Source organism: Tachysurus fulvidraco, chromosome 4 (assembly GCF_022655615.1).
Source record: "Tachysurus fulvidraco isolate hzauxx_2018 chromosome 4, HZAU_PFXX_2.0, whole genome shotgun sequence".
Taxonomy (NCBI): Eukaryota; Metazoa; Chordata; class Actinopteri; order Siluriformes; family Bagridae; genus Tachysurus; species Tachysurus fulvidraco.
In genome coordinates, this window is record NC_062521.1 from 12,153,617 (window position 1) to 12,179,359 (window position 25,743).

At 39.1% G+C, this 25,743-nt stretch overlaps 2 protein-coding genes across 8 annotated transcripts in view; one reads left to right on the forward strand and one right to left on the reverse strand.

Moving 5' to 3' along the window:
* Window positions 1–1,070: 1,070 nt before the first annotated feature.
* The window catches only part of ky (kyphoscoliosis peptidase), a 30,828-nt gene continuing 6,155 nt past the window's right edge, over window positions 1,071–25,743 (reverse strand). Inside the window, exons 2-9 of the mRNA XM_027142212.2 lie at window positions 18,048–18,223; window positions 8,175–8,389; window positions 7,317–8,025; window positions 4,597–4,711; window positions 4,312–4,429; window positions 3,476–3,667; window positions 3,141–3,331; window positions 1,071–2,545 (exon numbers count right to left, since the gene is read on the reverse strand). Of these exons, the coding sequence (XP_026998013.2) occupies window positions 1,200–2,545; window positions 3,141–3,331; window positions 3,476–3,667; window positions 4,312–4,429; window positions 4,597–4,711; window positions 7,317–8,021 (2,667 nt within the window). The 5' untranslated portion in view covers window positions 8,022–8,025; window positions 8,175–8,389; window positions 18,048–18,223 and the 3' untranslated portion in view covers window positions 1,071–1,199. The remainder of the gene's footprint in view (window positions 2,546–3,140; window positions 3,332–3,475; window positions 3,668–4,311; window positions 4,430–4,596; window positions 4,712–7,316; window positions 8,026–8,174; window positions 8,390–18,047; window positions 18,224–25,743) is intronic.
* slc4a11 (solute carrier family 4 member 11) overlaps window positions 16,465–25,743 on the forward strand; it is a 50,948-nt gene continuing 41,669 nt past the window's right edge. The window contains exon 1 of one of the 7 annotated variants that reach the window (XM_047813020.1): window positions 16,465–16,695. In XM_047813020.1, the coding sequence (XP_047668976.1) occupies window positions 16,635–16,695 (61 nt within the window). In that variant the 5' untranslated portion in view covers window positions 16,465–16,634. Of the gene's footprint in view, window positions 16,696–21,758; window positions 21,926–25,743 lie in introns of those variants that run through there. The other 6 variants (XM_047813025.1, XM_047813022.1, XM_047813023.1 and 3 more) reach the window with 6 other exon arrangements.

Sequence of the window (25,743 nt, forward strand, 5' to 3'; positions counted from 1 at the left end):
TCCAGCATCATCACAATCCTTCAGAGGCTGCTATTACCAGTGATATTTGGTTCTGTTTCTCTCTCTAACTCTCTCTCTCAGCTTTAGGAGACGTGTTTTTATCTGATAGTACATATCCTTTTTCCTGGCCCTCAGTTTTGGTCTCCCTCCAATCGTGGCCACATACCAGGCGGTTGTTTTTATGCAAAGGCGAGCAGACTTGACACTCCCTTGAATGTGTCCATAGACCCATGCCAACAATTCCCAAGACATCTCTACACCAGCTCCTCACACACAGATCCAAACCACACAGTATTACTAGCACCTTACATCAGCAGTACTTGACCTTCTCCCTACAGGCAATACCCACACAAACACACACATAGCAGGCATTGTTTTACTTCTTGTTTGGAGTGGATCTGCAGTCCAAGTGAATTCTGAGCTCCTATTTGTTATGACTGCAGCATGTAAACAATGATGTCCCCTCCGGCTCCTGTACAGCTTAGGGCCAGTCTGATACCAGATACGACTCCAATTTGGAAAAAGTTAGACTTCTCATTTCCCTCTGTTTGGGTTGATTCCACACACTATGCTGCTCATTTGTCATTTGTTTTTTCCTTGCCCAATACAAGCAGATTTTTCGTAACAGTTTTTCAGTAGTAAAAAGAAAACTCAGTAACCGCAAACAATGAGCTAAGGGATTATGAATGCTTACTTCAGTATCTTGTGTTGTTTGACACATAAACATCGTATCCTGAGCATTAGGACAGATTTAAATCTTTTTTAAGTAACATGCCGTGTAAGAGCTTTTCATCCGCCACTGAGCTGGGCACTCTGGCCTTGAATCATTTTGCTGCTAAGCTCACAATGAGCCCTTCTATGACCCTTTAAAGCTGTACTATGCCCTCCTACAATGTCTAGCATCCTTTACAGATGTTATTAGAACACTAGAAGAGATCAGACTGAGATCATGCAATGAAAAGACAAAGACAGAGACATTTAAAATGCTTGTGATTGAGATTACTGTATTAAGGAAATACTTAAACTTACTTTCTTTTCCTATTCAGTGCAAAACACATTTAACAGAAAAAGAAAAAACAAAGAATTACAAGCAACTTTTTGTCACAAACAAGCTCACTTTATAGATTCTGTCCAGCTGCTCTACACACACGCACACACACATTCATGTGCATACTCTGTCTCCCTTTCGCTCTTTTCCATCACAGCTTGCTCTCCAGGTTGAGGACATCAAAGGTCATGAGCACGGCCATGTCAGCTATGTCTGAGGTGGCTGCTGTCAGTTTAATTTGAGCAATGCTCCCTGTAAAGGCCTTGCCCTCCCACACCCTGCTCTTATTCATTTTCAAATCTACTCGCTGCTCCGCTAACACACTCACTCTCTGCGCTGCCGGGACTCGCACACGGAAACATACCCAGCTCTGTGGGGCCAGCACGCCTTCGCGTGGCTCCAGCAGCACGCACCCTTTCCCCCATGCTGAATATACACACGGGAATGGTTCACCACATCTGTCACACACACTTCGTAGCACGTAGTCACACAGTGGTGCGTAATCTTGCTGAGGGGGTGTGCGTCCATACAAGCCAAGGCGATAGACTCCAGGCTGAGGTGCGCACACACTTACTGTCACCTTGCTGTCTGTGATCGTGAGCAAAATGTGTCGTGACAGTGAAAAGCTGGTATGATTAATTTTTTCTTTGTTCTTCTGATATGACTCTGAGCTGAGGACTGCATGTACTTGCAGCTGTGATGAGGTGCAGTGAAAAGTAATATTACAGCGACCCTGGGGCAAATTCACCAATGCCCCTGTGTGGCTAAAGTTTGACAGACCAGCTGCTTGAGTGCGCATTCCTGGTCCACACCATGGACTAAGATCAGGGGGGTATAGCACATTTTGATTTACTCCTGAGCCTCTGCATCGCAGCAGGAAATTCCCTACATTCTGAAAGGAGCCACTTCCATCATCGTAATCACGCACAAACACAGAAAGACGGTAGTAGCCTTTGTATGGGCATAGCACATTGCACACAAGTTTTTCTGCTGCTATTTGAAGTGCCAGGCAGCGCTTAGCCAGAGCAAAGTTGAGTTCAGGGTGTATGAGCTCACAAACCATCATCAGGGGGCGCAAGGTGTGTAACACCAATTCACACTCTCCTCTCTCACAAACATCCAGAGTGTCTTGGCTTGGCACACTGCAACTCTTCACCCCATGCACCCCTGCATTGGACCCTAAGCCCCAACTCAGATAGGGGTTTGCAGGCAGCGACTGTCTTTGCTGGACAGCTGGACACTCCAGCTCCAGAGTACAAACCCAGAGCAGAGTGCCAGAGTCACCCTCTGGTCGCGCAAAAAGCTTCAGCTCATAGACTCCTGGCTCTGGAGGGAGCAGACGAAGACTCATGCCCTGCTGCGTCACTGACAGCAGACCACATGAGCTGTCGACCTCGTTCTGCCCTGCGGCTCCTGTCTTTGAATCCCGCTGCCTGAGCTCGTAGGCAAAGGTCAACCGTCCGGATGAGCTCACCGACACAGTTGTCTCTCCATCATCTATGTGAAACAAATATTTTATATTTGTAACTTTTAAAGACTACTTAGACAGGTTTAGTTCATATGCAGTGGTGTGAACCAAGTCTTATTTTTTAAAACAAACTGAGCAATTAAGAATAGGGTGGGGTGTGTTTTCCACTACTCACAGCATTTCTTACAACTCTTACAACATTAGTATGGAAAGTATGTTGTTGGTAAGGGAGTTTGCTGTTTTCTCTTTTACATTTTCCTTTCAGTGTTTAGATATTTGTATCCCTTGCTGTGTGCAGAGGGTATTCTGTCACTGTTTCAGGAAATCTTAGTAACAATAACATATTGGCCCTCCTTCCCTTGGGATGCTTTAGTCTTTAAAGCACACAATAACTTCACAAACACATGAAGAATGTTATTTTGGGCGCCTCTGATGTATAGTCCCAGAGCTCCGGAGAATGGGCTAAGGAGCCAGATATTAACTCTGTCTTAACAGAGACTGTTTCTCTGCATGCGAATCTGTTTTTCTTTCCTCTGCATTATTGAGAGTGTGGGTGAGAACATGCATTAATTCCTTTGTTGTTATTTATTTTGTGTAAAGTATTTGTACGTGTGGGTGTGTGACCTGTGGTTATTTTGTACTGTGTGGGTTGTAGAAGGGTCAGTCCCAGCGTGTAGAATGCTGAGGTCATTAATGGTATCAGTTCAAACTGTTCTAGAGAGATTGGAGTGTCCAACAGTTGCCAGTTCTCTTCATCAGGAAAATGAGAGTTTATAAATTCTCTCGGCTCAGTCAGGAAGTAAAAATCATCAAATCTGTGAGACATAACACAAAGACTTATTTATGATGTCTTTTTTTTCATTTTCAATGAATTACAATGTTGGTATAAAACATTAATGCATGTGTATACTGTATACAGGTGATGTTGTGATGTTCACAAACACCGATACACTTCTAACCTCTTAACAAACGTTTTGGTGTCCATGTTGACAGTGCCAGCCCCCCAGCAGGCATCCAGAAGCCCCCACTGTCCCTTCACCCACACAGCATTCCACATGTGATCAGAAGGCTTATCTGCCAGCTTGTGTCCAGGCCACTGCCCAATGCCTTTACTGTATCCACTCACTTCCTCACACTGAATGCCAACTTCCCTACAGAACACACAGAGAAAACAAGATCAACTCAGAATATACTTCAGGTAAATACTACAGTGTCCCAAAATTCTCCACACATAATTGTTTTCTAAAATATTTCATATTTAGTCATATACAGTTATTATTCTCTCGATTTTTCAGCCATAATGAAAGCTTTTAGAAAGATAGAAGAAAGTACTGAAATCATTCTCATGGCTGGATTGGGAAGCTGTTGCAAGGTTGTTATGGACTTAAACAGGAAACATAGCAAGTATATTACACACAATACTGCTGCCAAGCTTACTAACAAATTTACTAACCAACCAAAAAGTAGACTTCCATAAACATCCATTGACGATGTCACAACCAACATGTCTCCTAGGTATAGTGACTTTAGGGACACCCTGTATTTATTGTATAATGGTGCACTGCAATGTACAGTATATGGAAATGAGAATACATTGACATGTACAACAAAGACTCCCATGAATGAGTGTGTTCACTGAATGACTTCATATAATATGTTTTTACTCCATCTTATGAATTGTTGCTGAAAATGTATGGAGTATTTATTAGATAATCTGAAGAGGCCCTTGAAATGGCTTGTCTAATTCTATTACAATCACAGCAATCTTTACGCTGGCAGTTCTGTGTCTTTTCACCTGCACATCTCCAGACAGATGCTGGAAAATCCACTGCATACTCCTCGACCCTCCTTAATGACTTCCTCTGGGGTGCAGAGCTTTGGGGAAAGACCCAGGTATCCATCCAAATCATATTCTGCACACACACAAACCCATAAAATATTCATAGAGCACCATGCTCCATACATTACAGTATTTGTGTTCACTACATGCAGTGTTTCTTTCAAGAAAAATGCATCAATGTGTCTCCAGGTCATTTAGTGTTCTCTTACTCTTTCAGTGAAAGTGGGTGTATGTACTTACCAATATAATGGCAGAGCCAGAACCATATGGCCCTGACTTTTTCTAACTCATTTCTGGTCCCCTGCGTAATAACACGGGCAATACTCTGAGGTGAAAACACTCCCTGCTCTTTCAGCTGAAATACACATGCACACAAAAACTGTGACCATGTATAGTTATATTGATTATATACTGTATGTGCCGATAATATTAAACCTTATTTCATTATACAAAATATATGATATGGAAATAGACATGCCTTTGTCTTTCTGTCTTATCTTGGTGAATCTTATGTGAAGGAAGAAAACGGCCAATAGTTTTGCTATTTTACTGTTTATAGGAATCTTTGTATTATGTACATTTTATGAATACTTTCAGAGTTGGCAGTACACCTATGTAGCTACACACATTGCCGAGCAAAGGTGAAAAAAGTACTGAGAGTATATGCAAAGTTTCAAAATCTTAGTCAGTTTAAAAGTGATATACAGTTGCAGCTACAAATATACTCAAGAAAAGTATAAGAAGTAAAAATACAAAAAGTTGCTATTCACAATAAATGTACTGAAGTTTTAAAAAATAAATGTTTACCTTTATTTTCAGAAAATAAAAAAATCTCAGAAAATTCTGTACTACACTGTTTTGCCTGAAAAAAAAAATCATTCAGTCTCTTCAGGTTTGAGTTTTATGCATGCAGAATATGACAATTCTTAATAGTTTTTTGTTGTAGGTTGCTGTTTTTTTGTCTACACAAAAAAAAAAAAAGATTTTTGTCTATACTTATATATACTTATATATATCTACAGTCAAGGATATGATATTACGTGTATCAGATATTATCTTGATATCAACTAGCAAAGGGATAGTTGGGATTTGATATGGTGCAGTATTTATAATCACGTCAGGAGATCTTAAGAAGTGTATGGTAACCAAATCAGATTCAATGCAACAAGGTGGTGAGTCTGAGGCATAAAATGTTGTTTTTTTGGAAAGTAAATCCAAGTAGGAACTGTGGAAGGTTTACTTAAGATAGCACAATGGGGTGGGGGTAAAAGATATCACATACACATTATAAAGTGGGCAGAATTAAAATAGCATCTGAATATATCAGTTTCACGAATCTCTATGCCATGAGCTTGGATTTTGCCCAAAGTTATTTAACTTGGAAGTACCTGTGTCTTTGGTTACAGCAGATGTGGCAGATCATAACTGACCAAATGTTTTGACAGAATAAAAATATAGGAAAGTTACTCAGACTCTAATGTCCTTTACACATTCCTGAAATTTATTAAACTGGTGGCTCTTATCAGGGATGCTGAAACATACTGGTTGTCATTAGTATTGCAGGAAAAGCTTATGTTTATGAATTTAGAAATAATGAAAAAAGCAGTGGCTAGAACAGGACCTCATGGAACAGAAACGTTTTGTATGAATTGAGATAATAACAAAGCCCCAATCGAATGTTTGTTAGTTCAAGATGCAAAAAATTAAATAGGTAATTTACTATAATCAATACTGTCCCAATATGTTGATGAGTCTTCAATCCTGGATAAAATATGTTTTTTGTATGTGATTTCTATGCAACTATGCTTTCAGCTGCTGAGGTACAACCTCCAATATATTAGCCCCTCAGCCAATGCAAATAGTCTTTAAGTACCTTCTGAAAAAATGCACAGGCAGCATCTCCCATACATAGCTGATTTAAAGGAGATCAATAAAAATAGCAGAGTGGGTTTACCTTGTGTTTACTGACCAAAGTTTTCTCCCATTAGCCAAAAAACGGTTGAGTTGTGAAGGTGTTCCAATCCTGGAGGATTTGCCTGCCTTGCATCTAGTGTTCCCTGTATGGTCTCTTCTATCTTCTCCTTCTTCTTAAAATATGTATTCACTACTGCCATTTCCATCAAATCTACCACCATCTGTGCTTCCACACTCCTCTTCCTGACCCTGTACCTACCCATCAGCTTCTCATCACCTCTGGTCTCTTCATTAACCTCCCCATTGAATCCTGCTCCAGTCAACACCCTTTCTTGGGTACACTCTCCACCACTTTATCTAACTCACTCCAATAATCTCCTTTCTCCTCCACCCCACACCCCACTTGTGGAGCATATGCACTGATGACATTTGTCAACAGCCTTTCAGTTTCCAGCTACACAATCATCAATCTGTCAGACACTTTCTTCACTTCCACTACACTCCCAATATACTCTTCCTTCAGGATAATATCTACACCATTTCTTTTCACATCTGTTGAACAGTTTGAACTCACCTCCAATACTCCTAACCTTGCTTCCCTTACACTTGGTCTTTTGTACACAAAGCATGTCCACCTTTCTCTGGCTTGATTTTGCACCCTTCCTGACACAACCCTCCCCATCTATCCAGGCTTGGGACTGTCACTATGGTACACTGGCTTGTGCAACTACATTAGCTGGTTTTCAGCAGCAAGACAATGGTTACTATAATTATAGACCAAAACACTATATAACTGTAGGTCTGCCTGTAAAAATTGCAGATGAATGTAGCAACAAGGTAGGTGCCACTAAATTAGCATCTCAGTATACACTGTGAATTACCACATCATGAAATTGCCTGTATGTTTATAGTTCAAATACAATATTCAAATATTACAATGAATTGATATACATAGTTTAATATCATTTGGCTACCTGATATTATTAAGAAATATCTTGATAGGTTATGTGTATGTGTGAGCATGTATGTGTGTGCGTGTGTGTTACCTCCTTCCCTTTGCTAATTACATGTGTGTCCACTTTGTGGAAGACCCCAATGCTGCCGAACAGCTGTCTTCTTGGCTGCCTCTGACAGGGGGAGCGTATGGGTAGACCAGCTTTCCTGGGCTGTGTGCCAGGATTGGTGTGTGAGAGAGGCTTTGCTGGTTCTCCTTCATTACTTGCCACTGTGCTTCTTTTCCTTACAGTCACACACTTTGCTGCACTCTCTGCAGAGAGCTGCCGCTTTGTACTAGGACGTTGTTCTTCATATTGCAGGCTTGCCCATTTCTCAAACACAGTCTTGTACATAACCTTGCCTTTTGAATGGCTATACTCTACTGGTGATGAATCCCTGTTCTGTTTTTCAGAAGCCAGATAGGTTTTAATGGTGCCATTTGTGCTCGCTGCAGGCTCCGAATGAGGCCTGCCATTTGCAGAAGAGCCCATATCTGTGTTCTGGAGGTCAGGATCTGTGCTGGGAGCATGTGCTTCTCTGACCTTGGATGCAGACGCTGTGTCCTCATACTCCAGCTTTGAGTTGTGTTGGTTTGGGTTATTATTCGGGTCCTTTGCTGCTTTTAATGTTCCTCGCTCCAGTCGCTCGATGCCTTGATGAGTTCCATGCCCTGGGACTGACTGTTCATCAGTTTTGGCATGACAAGGTGAGGGAGAATGAGGGAAGGAGAACTTCTGAACCATGACATCTGTCATCTTGCTGTGTGAATGTACATAAATGTATAAAGACAATTTCGGAAGTTAGTTTAGCTAGATCATCTGTGTGAAACATTTCATTGAAAACTTCTGAAATGAAAGAGAATAGAAATGATGTGACTTAGAAACATAGAAAAACACATATGTTCTTACTTTGAATTAGCTGTTCTCTCCAGGAAAGTGTCCTGGTATGTTAATCCTCAATTGTCAATTAGGACGAGGACATAAAGATTGGAGAGATGTATAACATTCACAGTTTTTGTTCTTTGTTGTAGGTGGGTTCTGTATATATCCCCTCACTTGTATCCACCCCTCAGAAAGAATAACAGCCTAAAAATATATTTGGGCTTAACACAAGAGCCAATGAGCTAAAAGGGAAAGTGACAGAGGGAGGGGTGTTAGAAGATGTTAGATGCTGGAAAGGGTGACAAGGGTGGCATGTTAAAGATAAGACTGTAAATAAATGTGAACACAAACATGATTAAAGAAGGTATTTTTCTTTAGTGTGTTCTAAATATTCTTTCAAATAGTGTGCACAAAGCAAAACATTTAAAATGTCAATCAAGACAATGCAGACAGGTCTGAGTACCTGTAAACAACTACACTTAACGCAAGGACAGTGCAGAATTTATTTTTTTCATGTCTGAAACCCATTATAATAAATATAAATATAATCTCAAATACCCAGAGTAATCATGAACTCGATGGATACTGTATCTATGTGCTTGAAAACATATTAGATCTTATTTCTATACATAGAACCTCAACTGTTAAACACAGTCCTTAGTGACATAGAGACTATGTTAGAGGTCCTCAAGGGTCTTCTCACATGCAACACTCTAGAAGGCCAAATTACCACTGAACAAATTACCCCCGTCTGCCAACATGGCCTCAGTGAGGGGTTTATTTACATTTCCCTTTACATTTCACTCTGGGCATTACATTTGCCTAAACTGTCCTGTATCCTACACACAAGCAGGGCTCTCCTGCCATTTCATATCTTTGTGGTCTGCATATTTATAAATGTTTCTATAACATATTTTTCTATACTAGAAAAATAATCAATCACTAGAGAACTTAGTCTGTACTTCAGGATTCAGTGAGGACTTTAGCCAATGATCAATTGATTTTTTTATTATAAATGTTGTAAGGCCTTGATACTGTCTGTATGCTTAAACCAGATCTGTTATTTTATTTAAAAGGCCAGTACACACATGGGGTGACAAGAACTGCTATTCATATTCAGAGATAGGCATAACAACTGCTTAAATCCATTTACTTGGCTCCATATGCAGATTATGCAAATTACTTGGAGAGGTGGTGCTCAGTGGTGTCTAGACCTTTAATCCCCATCAAAAAATATGGTATTTGGACTGGAAAAGGAAGTAGAGTTTATCCTTGTAATCACATAGAAAAAAGAACACACTATAATGATATATGAATAATATGGCAAGCACAGAAATTAATGTGTGGTAGGAATATTGACATAGGAATGTAATAGGAATATTGAATATAATTTTGCTACCTTAATAATTCCAACAATAATTTTGGGTTAATTTAATAAGATGGCTTCCCCCCTTTCATCCATTGTGTGACTGCTTGTAAACAGTTGATCCGATACATCAAATTAAAAAAAATGTACAGTTCAAATTAATGTAATTTATCTGCATTTGTCCAAATAAGTTTTATCGGTCCCCCAGATAAGCTACATCTTTGAATCTAACGTTATGTGTTCAATGGCGTTAACTGTATAAATAGCACAATTGAATAATTAATAGTATATAATTTTATATTTTATTTATACAGTTAATACTGGTCTCAGATGGGATTCCTTTCCAACTTTATGCCTGAATCATCAATTTACTCAAACTCCATCCCAAATGCATAGCTTTTACACAACGTCTGAATGGCACTTACTGTAAGTTCAGAGTTAGGTCTGTACATATAATGCATTTGGCAGATGCCCTTATGTAGAACTGTATACAAAAGTATTTAAAGAAAGCCAGAGTAAGTTGTTTCGATAACTAGGGGAAGTTCAATCCACCACATAGGTGCCAGAGAAGAGTCGTGGTGCATATTTATATTTTACCATGAAAGATGGTGAGACCAATTGAGCAGGCTAGATATCTATGACTATGGAAGATGGTCAGGGTTTACTCTAGAATTAGTCAAGTGTCGATGTATGCTGGTTTTCTTGCCAATTATTAATTGCAGTGTCTTTAACCCCACATGAGACCCATCTACAGTATGTCACACTCATCCTTTCATTCACTTTATACATGCACCATATGGAGTATTCTACAAAAAAACATTATGACTACTGTCAGTGCTACAGATCCTGTCCTCCAGTACTGATAATAGATTTAACAGGTGATTAAGGTCATGTTCTCATCAATATAATTGTTAACCTTGTTAAGTTTACCACCTTGATTGCTTTATGCAGCTACCACTGCTCTGTGTTGCTACACTGTGGTAGCCCTCACCTCGCAGTTTTCCTTAGTACCATCTTATTCACATTTAATAAAATAGTAAAATAGCTGTGACAGCCTTGCTTGATCCTCAAAATGGAGGCAATCCAAGTGACATGCATCCAGCGGCACCAAACATGCTCTTTCACAGAGGGCCCGTTGCGATGGATTTCATTATGAAACAGTGTAAGGATTTTATCAAGAGCTTTAAAGTATTGACAGGTCAACCATGCTTATGTTTTGTGTGGAACATTTCAGTTATTACAACTGACCACAAGTAGGTCAGCTTGGGCCAAATCCTTAATCTTAATAGCTCTTCTCCCAACACTATGCCCAGATGTATGCTACTAGAGCACTGATGCATGTTTTATGGGGTAGTGGAAACTTATTTTACATTACATTATATTATATTATATTGTATTATACATTGGCAGTATGGTAGCTGTTGTACAGCTAGCATTGAAACAAGCACTCCAGTTTGCAGATGCTGTTTGTCAGTTGACTGACACTTAGGCCAGGACATGGGGTGACTCTCCACCGATGTGATTTACTCATGATGTCAAGTGTAGTTAGCATAACCTGCCTTGCCAGACCTGTGTACCTCAACTCTGCAGAATCTGTCCTGTGTTCCAGGGATTCTACTTGGACCTGCTTCGCTCTAATAGTGTTGCATCAACACATCCTGCCCAAACTGTCCTGTCCATCTATTTGCAAACTAATTGTTCTGTTCTTTTGTTTTCCACATTAGCTGAACTACATACTTAACAATTTGCAATTACTGTACATGTTCACAGAACTGCTCCAAGAGAGCATATGCAATTCCTGACTACATCAGGTCTGATGGGTAGGCAGCACAGAACATATGTTTGCTCAATTGTTTGCTGACATTTGCAATTTTGTGGCCCTTGGTTATAAATATCCTGTGTGTGGTAGTAAATACAAAACATTTCTATAGTGTTGTTAGTTCACACTATTATGTGTGACCCCATTAACACAACCCCACATACTGTAGGTTTAATTTTGCATATACTGACTGATAGGCTGAATTTGCCCTTTTCCTTAATACTACTGATACCTGCCTTTGTGATATACCTTTGCTTTTCTTAATACACATGCTTCCCTTGGGAAACATCATTAGAAAGCATGGGATCACCAGATGGAATATCTAAATTGTCTAGGTTAACCGAGTGTGTTAAAGATGTAAAAGTTTCTACGACCTGTGATTTTCTATTATTAAATTCTGATAAGACAGAAATATTACTTATCAATCCAGAAACCAGTAGACCGAAGCTTTCACACTCCATCCTCCGTTTTTTCCTCCACAAAAAACACAGCCTTCTTCCACCTTAGAAATATTGCCAAGCTAAGAAGCATCCTATCTGTATCTGATGCTAGTTCATGCACTAGGTGGTTGTCCTGCATCTTCAATAAATAGGCTACAGTTAGTCCAAAATGCAGCTTCCATAGTTCTTTTTATGTCAAGAAAATATGATCAGATAACCTCAATTTTATCATCCCTACATTGGCTACCTGTTAAGTTTAGAATTGATTACAAACTGCTGCTACTTATATACAAGGCTCTAAATGGTTTAGCTCCTATATATAACCATATAAAATCTTTCATGCACTCTGAGATTACAAAACTCAGGACTTCTGGTAGTTCCCAAAATATCTAAAACTACTAAAGGCAGTAGAGTGTTTTCATATTTAACTCCCAAACTTTGGAATAGCCTTCCTGATAGTATCCGGGACTCAGACACACTTTCCCAGTTTTAAGACATATCTCTTTAGACACTTTCTTCTCTTTTTCTTCCCATCCCAAGGCATCCGGAGATTGTACCAGCTCCAGTTGTGTTCCATGTCATGAAGATTAAGGACCTTCAGCGAGAAAAGGCCAACCCTGTGAGGATCCTGAGGCATCTAGAGATGTACCAGCTCCACTTGGATTCTGCTTCATGAGGATTTTGGACAGTCAAAGAGGAGATGCCAACTACATGTGGTCCTTGAGGACAACAAACTCCTAATCAATACACAATTGTCAGACTGTATATTTATAATCACACCCTCCAGTGTCAACCAATTGAGGATGAGGTTCCCTTTTGAGTCTGGTTTCTTTCAAGGTTTCTTCCTCTTCAATCTAAGTGAGTTTTTCCTTGCCACAGTCACCTCAGTCACTCAGGTCTGCTTATTGGGGATAAATACAAACACATTTAATATGTCTATATATTAATATATGAATCTTTATATTTTGTATAATATTAATCTACTAATCTTTGTAGAATATGAAACTTTCTTTACAATGTTTCTTATGTTCTGTAAAGCTCCTTTGAGACAATGTCCATTGTTTAAAGTGCTATACAAATAAATTTGAATTGAATTGAATAGAATTGAATAAATCTGTGGTGCAACAATCCCAGTTTCCACTATTGGGGTAGCAAATAATAGTCTGCCAATGAACAATCTGCAAGATTACGACCTTTATCTGGCTCATCAGTGGCTATTGGGACTCCCTCAGCAAATAGTTCAGATAAGAGATTATGCACAGTCCATTGCATTGCAGAGGCTTTAAGACATCTTGCAAAATTAGACATAAAAACAGTTGAAATGCCTTTATTCCATCTATTAGTTCAACTATGTTTTAAGACAGTCCAGGAGCAGTGTGTGTGTGTGTGTGTGGGGGGGGGGGGGTACTCTGGCCTGTACTATTTTTTAGGGACTGACATTATGCTGTAATTGAACAGGCAAGTACTGTTGATTGAACTTCAATCATAGTGAAAAGCCATGAAAATGGTGAAAGGTTTAATTTCATAATATAATATTCCTTGTTTGAGTCTCATTTAAGTGGAACCTTAGCCATTGTGCTAATATAAAATAAGCCACATTGCCATTACAAAATATAATGCTTGTATAGTGCAAGCTATTATGTAGTAACAAAGCAATAACTAGCTTTAATGACAAAAGGGAGCAGACTGAACAGACACTGTCATTCTAGACAGTGTCATTCAGTGTTTCCTTGACAGATGGTCCATACAACAAATGTACACTTCAGATTAGGATCAAATATCAAATGTATCTGACATGGAGCTGCTTAGGAGACCATGTCTGTCGTCCTTTTGCACAATGACCCAGTAGTAGAACTGATAAATTTCTAGGAGTCTTAGATAAATCATATTTAAAATCTGTGTTTTTGAGACGGCCTTGTCTCTAAAACAGACAAGATATGAGGCTCATCATCCCATATAATATGCTTCCCATTATATATTATGTTTGTCAATCAGATTCAACCAGGCTACTATCTGTCAAACCAGCATTTGTGATGCAAGGCAGATGATGGCAGCCACAGCAGTGATTCCTTTGGCCTTGCTTGACCTACAGTTTTTTTAGGAATAGTTTATTTACTGGCGATTGAACCCCAAAGGCTTGAGGGTCCTTCTCAGTAAAAAGAGCTTACTTTTGATGTAGTGTAATATAAACTAAAGGAATCCTATTGGGGTTGCAACCCACTAGAGAGACCATCACAACAGGATTAACAAACTGGAATGATACTTTTTTGCTTATTATCATTTTGTTAAATTTTTTTTTTTTTAAACATTTGCAGAGGTTGTGTTAACTTATCTTTACTTCAAAAATCAGCAAAATATGTTTTTACCCAGGGGTCCCCAAACCTTTACATACATCTGTATGAATTATATGCACGTCCTCCCTTAACACCAATTTTTCCAACACTGAATACATCTTGGTCATAACCCTGTCCTGACTGGAAAGACCTTGGCTTCCACTACTGATTTTGTTAGTGGTTAGAATACCCCTTCCCCTGCTTTGGCACTCATATCCAGGTCACCTCTGTAAGGCACTGACAAGTTCCCATCTAAAAAGTGTATATAATAGCCATCACAGTGTCCCACAGCAGTGTGGATTGTGTCTCCTTGGGGAATTATATACTTATTACTGACTTTTTAAAGTATCATGGGGCCTCCAGTCATCCCAAGTGGGATCTCCTCCTTTTGCTGTTATCCATTTCTTACAAACCAAGGCTGAATTAAAATGGGATTTCCAAAAATAGCCTTATTGTTCATTCCTCAAAATTATTATGCTGCTGTGTCTGCATTTGATTTCACTAGATACATACCCTACATATATCATTATAACAATCAGCAGGGCAGTTGGACTCCCATGCTGTCTCACTCCCACAGAGATGAGAAATGCATACAAGTCTTAGAAGTCTTATTAGAACAGGCTCTACATTAGTATACTGTGACAAACACTTTGGATGTTGATAAAGTTAACTTCATGCACTGTTGTTATGGTGTGATTAAAGGCATAAGAGTAGTATTAACACAGAATACTGCTGAATTTTCAGTAAAAGGATTTTACGGCTCTTGGAAGTCAACTCACATTTACTGTACATATAAGAAATGGCTCAAAAAGTTAATTTATTCATAAACGACACATCACTAATTGACTCACATTTGTTTACACTAGTGAATTAGCAAGCTAAAATCATGTGCAATGAAGGGAGACACATTACATTTCAATACAAGCAGACATCTGCTGTGAAATTAAAGACATCTGATTTGTAACCTTGTGACATTTCAAACCTTAGCAGACTTTTAAAATTATATTTAATTTTATGAAACTATGAGTTAAAGCAGCTTTATGTAATTATACTGACCCATGTGACCTGCCTTTTTGAGATAAGTGGTGAATAATTAGCTAGTGTATAAACCCTATATGTTGTTCTAATCTAAAATTTCATGCGGGTGTTTTATGCAAAAAAAAAAAATCTTATTAGTTAGCTATACGAAACAATACCTGACCATTATGCAAATATGACCAATGATTCAGGAACAGTTTTACCATTTTATAATATGATTTGTATTGAAGGAACAATATTAAACTGCTATCTTACTATATCCCATTTTCATTCAAAAGGGTTTTTCATCTTTTTTTTTTTATGTCAATATATGTCAACGCTGAGTGCAGGATTTCATACGTGCCAGCTTTTGGTTGCCAGATTTGGTAAAGCTTTAGAACCCTTTAAAGTTTACTATGGACTTTTTTGCCCAGACATATTCTGCATGTGTTCTGTTCCCATAAAAGTTGGTTATTGGAGAACGTCACGTTACTCTGCACTGGTGGGTAAACAAGCAATGATGTTTATTATTGATCCCATTGGCTTATCGTTGATCATTGTTTTTCAAATCCTATGCACTTCTTTGTTCTTCATCTTCATGCCATTTTAGTTATTGCTAAGAAAGGGTTTTCTTTCATGTCGATTTCATTTTATCTGTTTTTTTTTTATTGTTTACAGTTATAGTACCTTTGCAGGTGGAGCCAAAATATCTTTCTTTATTTACAACATTTTGATATCAACGTGTCGTTTCAGGTAATATGTAAAGTAGTATCTGGCGTCATCTGGCGTCATCAGGAGACAAATAAAGGCCCAATGATGGACAGGATGGTCAATCTGTTTTATTTCTTATGACTTATATAATATGCTTTTATATATATATATATATATATATATATATATATATATATATATATATATATATATATATATATATATATATATAATTTTATTTATATATAGTCTTTATATATTTATATTTTATTTTATACAAAGTCAAAAGTATAGCAGGTGAAAAGAACACAAATAAAATCAAACATATCACCAAAGTGTCGTTGATATACTGACATATTTTTCTTTTTTTGACCCTTTGGTTCAGACAGTTTGTTTTTCCACCTCCATCAGCATAATTTAAATTGAGCCGATTCAGCGTGTCATCTGGTATAGAGCTGTTGGGAGACAAAGTTCCTTCACGTCTACAATCGGGTTCTGACCTACTAAAAAGTGCGTGGAAAGTTTACTGAACGTTAGTGTGGTAGAATGTGGTTTGAGACACAGCCTTTTTTTTGCCTCTCGCACGGGGGGCGCGTGCTGTCACGCACACCTGCGGAACACCCGCGCGCGCGCGCTCGCTCGCTGTACTTTACACTGAGGGGAAGAAGTTAGCTGACGCAGAGAGCTGTTAGATGTTTGACAAAGAGGTTGTTCTGACTACAGATTGAACGGAAAAAAACTTCCCTGGTACTTTTCCTTGCGTGAAAAAGCATCTAAATATATATTTTAGTAACTGAAGTGATGGAAAGTGACAGTGACGGAGGGGAGATGATGGGAGTGACCGTTAACCGATTCGTTGAAGGTAAGAGTTTGAACCATGAACGCTGTGAGGTAAATTACCTGAAAGTGACCGTTAGTGTTAAACGTTTAAAACGTGAACATTGTCTTCTCAGAAAATGGACCGGTACAAAGTGTACCGACTATACCGGCAGAATCCTGGTTCCCAGAACACAGGCTATTGAATTTACTGAACCTAATGTTGATGAAACTTTATTATACTAGCAACATACAACACAGCAGGAATGAAGTGAATTCAACAGTGTAACACTGTATAATCCATTAAACACTAAAAAGTTAGGTATGAATGAATGACTGAGGTATATAGTTAAATATGTGACTGTTAGGCTGAAAGGTTGAAATTCCTTGCACTATATTACAGCAGACTTCTTCAGAATCCTTGAGCTGTCATAACTCAGGATCAGCCTGCATTATTTCTTACCAAGTCCATGAGAACTCGACACATTAAACCGATCAGCATAATACATGATAGACAATACATACAAATGAGATTTTAAGTAAAGATAAGCTTGTTTCCCAGTCTTGGTTTGTGTTACATAGCCTAAATAAAGATGCCAGCATCTTTGAGGATCTCTTTCACTTTGCCGTAGAATAGAGACAAACTTAAGGCTGTCAAAGATCATGTTGTAAGAGCTACACAGGATCATTGGCGTACACGTCATTACAGACCCCTCTCACACCAGCCACCTTCCCTTCAGGAAGACGCTACAGATCTTTGTGCACTACAACATCTAGGCAGAAAAACAGTTTTTTTTCCCCATGCCTGACTTAAACAGCTAATACAGGGATTATTACCTGTGTTCTGTAATTCTATACTGTAATTCATTCTCCATCTTGAGAAAGAGACGGAGATGGAGATGGAGAATGAATTACAGTATAGATATGTTGGACTACCAATCAGAAAGTTGTGAGTTCGATTCCCAGGTCCACAAGCTGCCACTGTTGGGCCCCTGAGCAGGGCCCTTAACACTCAATTGCTCAGTTGTATGAATATGAGATAATGTAAGTTGCTCTGGATATAAGGGTGTCTGCCACATGCTGTAAATGTAAATATGTATGATTGTATGTACTGTATGTTCCAAGAGATCCTTAAAAAACACAACAAATTCCTTGTGTGTCTGCACACACTTGGCGAATAAAGCTGATTCTGATTCTGATGATGAACACCAGAGTACAGGATGAACAGCTATCGCTGAACTAAACCTAAAGTCTAAACTTTTTTACTAACAGGTAAAAGTCAGTATTCTGTGTTTGATCAGTTAGCATCCCAACAGAAAGAGGGATTTTATACTAATATAAACAAATTGTGCAGATGTGGGCATGGTGGCTGTAGTGGTTGGCATGTTTGCCTCATACCTCAGAGGTTGGAGGATGCGTTTTCTTCTTTTGGTGGTTTCCTTGTGATCAACAGACATGCATTGTAGGTTGTTTGGCATTTCTTAATTGTCTGTGGTGTGTATGAGTGTGTGCACACGATTATGCCCTGCGATGGCTTGGCACCTCGAGTCCTCTAGGCGTGGCTCCTCATGACCCTGTTTAAGATAAGCGATACAGAGGAGTGATGATACAGTTTTATACTACAACACTGTAGCATTAAAATCTGCTTTTATTATGTATTAATACCAGTAAGAGAGAGAAAAAGAACAGCTTGAGGTAAACTGTGATGTTCATTAATGAATTATTAATTGTAATAGTAGGGAAATCGTAGTGGTATGAGTGAAATTACACACAGTGATATACAAAAACAATGAAAAGGACAAATCAACTAACAAAGTAGTTGTACAATTTTTGTACTTATCAGTTTGAATGACCAAGTAACTCCTGAAAGGTGCTAATAGACAAAACAAGATCGTCTGATTTATTATATGCTCTCACATTTTGTCCTGGTCTTGGAGCCCCAAACATTTAAATATGGGTCATGGCCGGCAGTTTTAGGTAAAGAGCTTTTGAAGAGCTCTGTATCATGTACCAAAATGAAGCCAAACTTTTTCTCTTCATTGACAAGAAATCAGTAACGCTTCTTTGTAACACTTTGATATTTTGATGAATTTCAGATGTGGCAATCACTGAGGCTTGTGTTACTGTATTCAATGAAGTATGCCAATCTTTCAGTTGTATTCCAGTGCAGGCTCTTGTTCATGCTCACCAATCACAAAGCCTCACACACATACAGACAAACTGACATATAACTTGGAGGTGAGCATCCAGGGGAAGGAAGGTCCACCCTCTGTTGTTCAGTAACTCTGCTGTGTCTTCCTGCAGCTGTATTGCGTGTGTGTGTGTGTGCGTGTATGTGTGTGTGTATGTGCGTGTGTATGTGTGTGTGTGTGTGTGTGTGTGTGTGTGTGTGTGTGTGTGTGTGTGTGTGTGTGTGTGTGTGTGTGTGTGTGTGTGTGTGTGTGTGTGTGTGTGTGTGTGCGTGTGTATGTGTGTGCGTGAGTGTGTGTGTGTAAAACAGAGAGAAAAATCTTTTTTTCAGAAGGGTTTAAGTGAATGTGTGTTTTTGAGTGATCACATTTGGAGCTTGTTCTTTTTGGACAACCAAAACTACCACTGTCAGTCTACATTACCTATAAATAGAAATAGAATAGCATTTAAATAGAATTGAATTGAAAGATTCCCTTTTAAATTCGACAGTTTTTCCTTTTTTGTCCCAATACTAATGATTACTCTTGGGCACTTGGAGGAAATGAGGTCAGAAGACAAACAGTGACACAATAAAAAAATAAGTGACAAACTATTAAAGAAAACTATTGCATATGTGGTGTTTTATTTGTTTATCTATCTATCTATCTATCTATCTATCTATCTATCTATCTATCTATCTATCTATCTATCTATCTATCTATCTATCTATCTATCTATCTATTTACTCATTTACTCATTTATTTACTCATTTATTTACTCATTTATTGATTGATTGATTTATTTATTTATTTATTTATTTATTTATTTATTTATTTATTTATTTATTTATTTATAAGTGAGATACATAACTGAGAATTGTTCATCTTGAACAGTGCTCTTTGTTTGGAGATGATGAGGTTTGCAGCTTATTTAAAGCATCACTAGGGGGCAGTGGCTCATACTAAACCTCTCTCTGTGGATTATTTTTAAAACATGGTGCACCTCTAACAGCCATAACAGTTCCTTTGGACAACTGTGTCCAAGTCACAGACAATGGCAAGGTCAAAGGCGAGGGTTTTCAGTTTTCTCTCAGAGTGCCTCTGGCATCCTGTATTCGTACCACTTGACCATTTATGTGCCATAAACACAGTGACTAAGTGAACACTCACTGAACCTTTACTGAATAACATGTACAAATCTAGATACTACTAAAATCTTCCTAAAGGACAGAGCTGTTTGGTTATGATGCACTAGTGCATGTTGGACATATTTTAAAGTTGGCACTGTTTACTCACAAGACCTTACTTTACATCAAAGTCAATACTTTTAGGACAACTGCAGCTTAATATATAACTTATTTTCCATTTTGATGAGTTTCAGATTCCGGTGTTCCCTCCAGCCAAGCTTGTTTAATTGTAGTTGTTTTATGCTGATTCAAATTAAGACTACTCGCGGATTGGCAGGAAGACAGGTGTGTGGCATTATGCATCTAAAAAAAATAGATGTAACTGGATGCTACAGTGTTTGTTGTGTAAGTGATTAGTTTTCTAGAACAGCTTCTTATCTGTCTGAAGGATCTAATAAACACTATATAGCCAAAGGTATGTGGACACCTGAACATCACAACCTTGTGTGGACCTTCAGCAAACTGTTGCCACAATGTTGGAAGCACAAAATTGTTTAGGATGTTTAGTATTCATTCACTCAAACTAATAAAGACAAAAGAGAGCAAAGAGCATTCTCCTTGAAGACACGGTTTGCCAGTCAGAGAGGAAGTTATCACATGTCCTGCACAGAACCCTTCCTCAATCATACTGAATACCTTTGGGATTAATTGGCAAGCCAGCATGCAGCAGGCTTCCTCATCCAACATCAGTGCCTGACCTCACTAATGCTCTTGAGGCTGAATAGATGCAAACAGCCATGCTGTAAAATCTAGTGGAAAGCACATGTGAGTGCGATTGATGAGATGTCCACAATCCTTTACAATGCCGTGTCTACAATGTGTACAGTTTCATGACAGCAGTCACTATTGTGGTTTAGTGAATAATTATATTGCAGTTTTTACATGCTACACATGAGCTGTAGCCTCCCTGCCAGACAACGCCAAACCAACGCTGATTCTTTTCTAAACACTCTCAGTCATGTGTGAAGCGATCAACATCCTTCGCCACCCAGTTAATACACTCATCACGCTCGCTCACTTCCATGTGTATGCTGCTAAAAACGTGTTTGCAGCCAACAGGTGTGTGCTGTGGAAAGATCCTTTGATGCCAACTACATGGCTAGAGCAGAGAATAATTCTACTTGTTTTTTATAAGACTCCTACCATTGGCAACAATAAAAAACAGACCCTGCAAATCTTGCCTGTCCGGCTGTCGAGGAAAAAGAAAACAATTACTAATGATGCAGCCATGTTAAAGAAGCCCTTCAGACCTTAGCTTAATCTTCACCAGTTGATACTCCAGTGTTCAGTGATCAGAAACAAACACTGAACATTGAAGTATTAACTTTAAAATCCTGATATGAAGCCAGAATATTTAGCCCTGTTTGAATATCAGATATAGCTGAACTTCAGATTTATTCTCTGAAACCAGAAGAGCAAACTGATGTCCAAAAACTAATCAGGATCTGATACATTAACCACAATGCAATTTGTTTGTGTATAATTGAACAATCCATTGTCTGCAGCTGGTTTGTATTGTTACATATTCTTTAAACTACATATTCATTAAACTGATGCTCATAATCAGTTTTCACTCTCAAGCCACACACAAACACGTAAATATGGGTATGATATAGTTATGACTTATGAGTGCAGGCTGCAGGTAAACAGAAAGACAGCGCAGAAACAGAGGAACAGGCTTTAGGACCCAGAGTCACAGCTGTGGTGAGGCAGAGTGAGGCTGACTCACTGAAGCTGTCTGAGAGGGAGCAAGAGAGAGTGAGAGAGAGGGAGATAGAGGTAGAGGGGGAGAAAGGAGGAGAGAGAGGAGGAGAGCAGAGCATAGGTGATCTTCCCCTCAATAGTGACTGGACTACGGGAAAATGATGGGTTGAGAAAGCAATGATGGAACCAAACAAAGTTCTTCATTTTGTGCCGTCCGGTAAGAACCCCACATGCAGTCAAACACACATGCCCAGATACACATGCAAACACGCTCTCGCTCTCTCTCTCTCTCTCTCTCTCTCTCTCTCTCTCTCTCTCTCTCTCTCTCTCTCTCACAGACACACACACGCACACACACGCATGCTTCTGCACTGTCACGACAATGCATCCAAGGGGTCCCTTAACCCCAAGATTGTATGTGCAAAAAACAAGCTCTGTGTAAAGGTGTGTGTTTGTGAGTGTGAGCGTGTATTGCTTTAAGTTTTCTTCTGGTTGAATCCTGCAGGTCTGCGGAGTGTTTTTCTCGAGATCTGGTGCTGTGTTTTTTTGGGGGTGCGTTACACTGGAATGCAGACAGGCTTTTCGGGCTGGTCTTCTGGAATGTGCCGTAAATGCTTTTTATGTCGTTAATCTTTACCGAACAAACAAGGGAAAAAAAGGAAAAACAATATCATGCCCTTTCATAGAACCACATATGCAAAACTAAATGCGCATGCATTCATACTATTACCTGCTAATGTGAAAGAGTGGAGAGAGAGATGTGGAAAGAGAAAGAGGGATCCAGCTCACACGAAATACCTGTAGAGCAGGACGATGCTCTGGGACACTAGAGCTTTTTTGTATGTGTGATGCTGCTGTTCACTCTTATTCATCCTGCAGCGTGTACACACACACACACACACACACACACACACACACACACACACACACGCACACACGCACACATACAGACACACAGACACACACCTGTTTTAATTCCACTGTCACCTTTTTAGAAGCACACTCACTTGTGTTTCAGAATCATTAATGGGAACATACAGTAGTGTAAACACACACTCACTTTGTCTCTGAATATACACACACTATCTGCACACACACGCACATACGCACTACTTTGCATATTTTATCCTCAGGTTTTACTTAAAGTGAAAGAGCAGCTAATGTCCCCATCAATTTTATTACGTGTTAATGAAAACAAGCATTGTAAACTTACGTGAGTGATGATTTGCTTGTGTGACGTATTTTCGAATGAGGCAAATTAAGTGTTTTTTTTTCCTTCTGCAAAATAACTATTTGCTTTGATGGTCTGTCAATACACTTGTTTTTGCTCAAAAATGACTTAGCAATTGCGATTCCATTTTGCTCCTAACCCCCAACACACACAAATACACACACATGTTGCGCACACAGGTTGGATTTGAAGGCCTAGCTATTGGAAATCAAATTTGATTTTGTCCTTGACTGGGACTGTACATGATGAAGCAGACAGCCTGATGCATGATGGAAGTGAGTTTTGGAGCAGCAGTATATGGCGGAGGAGAACAGGATCAACGAGATTAATGTTTTAGCATGCGTGAAGGCTCATGTAATGAAGAATGCCCCCTGCCTTTATGACTGCCTTTCCCTAACGAGCAATGTGAGCGACTGTTCGTCTTTCATTACACGCATATGAAAGGTCCGTCTGTGGATTACTTTATTTACCCTTTTCTCATTAAACTTACACTTCTCATTTATTGTTACAGATGGTGCAGTGTAAATAGCTGTCGTCTTTCCGGGGAGCTTCATCTATGTGTGTGTGTTTGTGTGTGTGTTATTACTGAATTGGTTATCAACCAAGTAGGTAACTGCTTTAAAAAAAATGTGGCTGTTTAGTTGTCTAGCAGCGTAAATGACACACTGTAGAGGAAATTAGAATCAGGCACTCTTCAGTGGATGCTCTGTTTTTTTTTATGGTGTGCTATAAATCACCAATGAAGACGTGCCCTCATACAAAAATCAGAGTCTGTTTGCAGAGGAACTGCCATGACAAACGTTTTGATCACACAGGGCTAGATTTTCCTCTATTAATTTCTTTCACTTCATTGCTGTACTTTGAAATGTAGTTGCATGACAAAGTGTGCTTTATTTAAAAAGGTCATCTTTCTACGTTACAACGATGGTAGAGAGACAGAAGGTTGTTGTGTATGTACAGTACTTTGAGGTGGTGGTGGAGTTGGGGTAATGAGGGAGGAGAGGGTGGCTATGACACGGTGGAATGTACCAGCATCTCAGTCGTCATAATAGATAAAGCGGATAAACATGCCATTGCGTCTTTGTAATGGAACAAATATAGCACACAAAAATCATCCCAAATGTACCGCTCGTCTGTTTACCGCAGTTTTCTTTTGCCAGCATTTTTTACCCCATCCCTGATACTGCATGTCATAAACTTCCTTCACACACGTGCACACAGATATACATGCAAAAATATACACTTAGGCATATAAGCAGCCCCCAGCAAAGTTGAGATTGCTTCAAGATGTCAGAGGATGCCAGTGTTGCTAAATTCCGACCTTTGATTGCGAAGCTGCGCATGTGCGTGTCTGAGCAGAAATCTCACACTGAGTACACACACTGTGTACACATTTATATACAAGCCCATGCATATATATACTCATACAATCAAACCCACAAACACAGGCTTATCATGTTCAATGAGAAAAGGTTTTTATTAGTCTTAATTCAATTGTGTGTGTTTATTTCCAGTTGGTCTGTTACCTCTCTTCTGTGCCTGCTGTATAGTATTTGCAAATCTGTGTTTCAAAGCGTATAAAAATATCCCGTACACGGATCTCATATTGTTTGAAAGGATGTCTGTGCGTCTCTTTCTTTCTGTCGTCCTCTGTCTTGTGGCAATACTGTGAATGGGAAGGGGAATGGTGACCTGGCTTTAATAGAGGAAGACGAGAATGTGCAAGCAATTAGCAGGAATCCCCCAGCAGAGTGCACATGAAACCAGAGCAGCACGAGCCGAGAGCAAGAGAGTGAGACAGAAAGATAGAGAAAGAGATGAAACGACAGAGTGTGAAGGAAAAAGGAGATCTGTATTCCCTTGATAAGCAAGACACCAGTGTCCACACAAGCACTTTGAAGCTCTCCTTGTTCCTGTGTTTTCCTGGTGCTGTTTGATTAAAGACGGCCATCGTGTTTAAACACGTCGGGACTGCAGTGACTGGACCTAGTCTTTCACTCACTGTACTCTCGGTGCATCTGTTGTGCTTGCGAGGACATTATACAGCTGAAGGAGGCATTCTTCCTTTCTCTAAGAGAAAGGACTATGCAGTGTAATTATCAGATTATGTTTTCTAGCTGCAGCTTTTTTGATGTTGTTATTGTTTTTTATGCTGCCGTTTTTTCTGATTCACATTTTCAGAGAGCGTTTGGCACCTAAAGATCACAGGAATAATGATACAGAAGAGACGCACTCATATATATGTCTGTGTTGTGTCAGTGCGGGGTTCAGGTATGTGTAGATCATGCTCAAGGTCGTCCAGTGACAGCCTTACTGTCGGACTGATAGAGCACATTGCAGGGGAGCGGGGAACCACTTGGAAGCAATATCAAGATGATCCAGCCAATTTGCATATAATGAGTCATGTAAATAGCTTATATTATTACAATCATATTGCACCTTATTATAAAGACCACAGCAGAATATTTATTTATTTATTTATTTATTTATTTATTTATTTATTTATTTATTTATTTATTTATTTATTTAAGAAAAGCTTTACCATCCTCTGGAATGCCTGTTCAGCCCTACATGCTCTGCAGCTATTCTCACAGTTCAAGCAGAAACAGGGCCTGTTTTGAATTGTGTGCGGTACTTAGTGAAACTTGTAAGTAGACGATGTAAACCACATTTGCAACCTCCTGAGCAGGCTGCTTTACAAACTACCAAAGAATGTCGAGCAGTAATCGTCCCAGTCCAGCAGCTCCAATGTAAGTCGGAGTGTGTTTACACCTTGTCTTTCTGTTAGTACAGTACAAGATTAC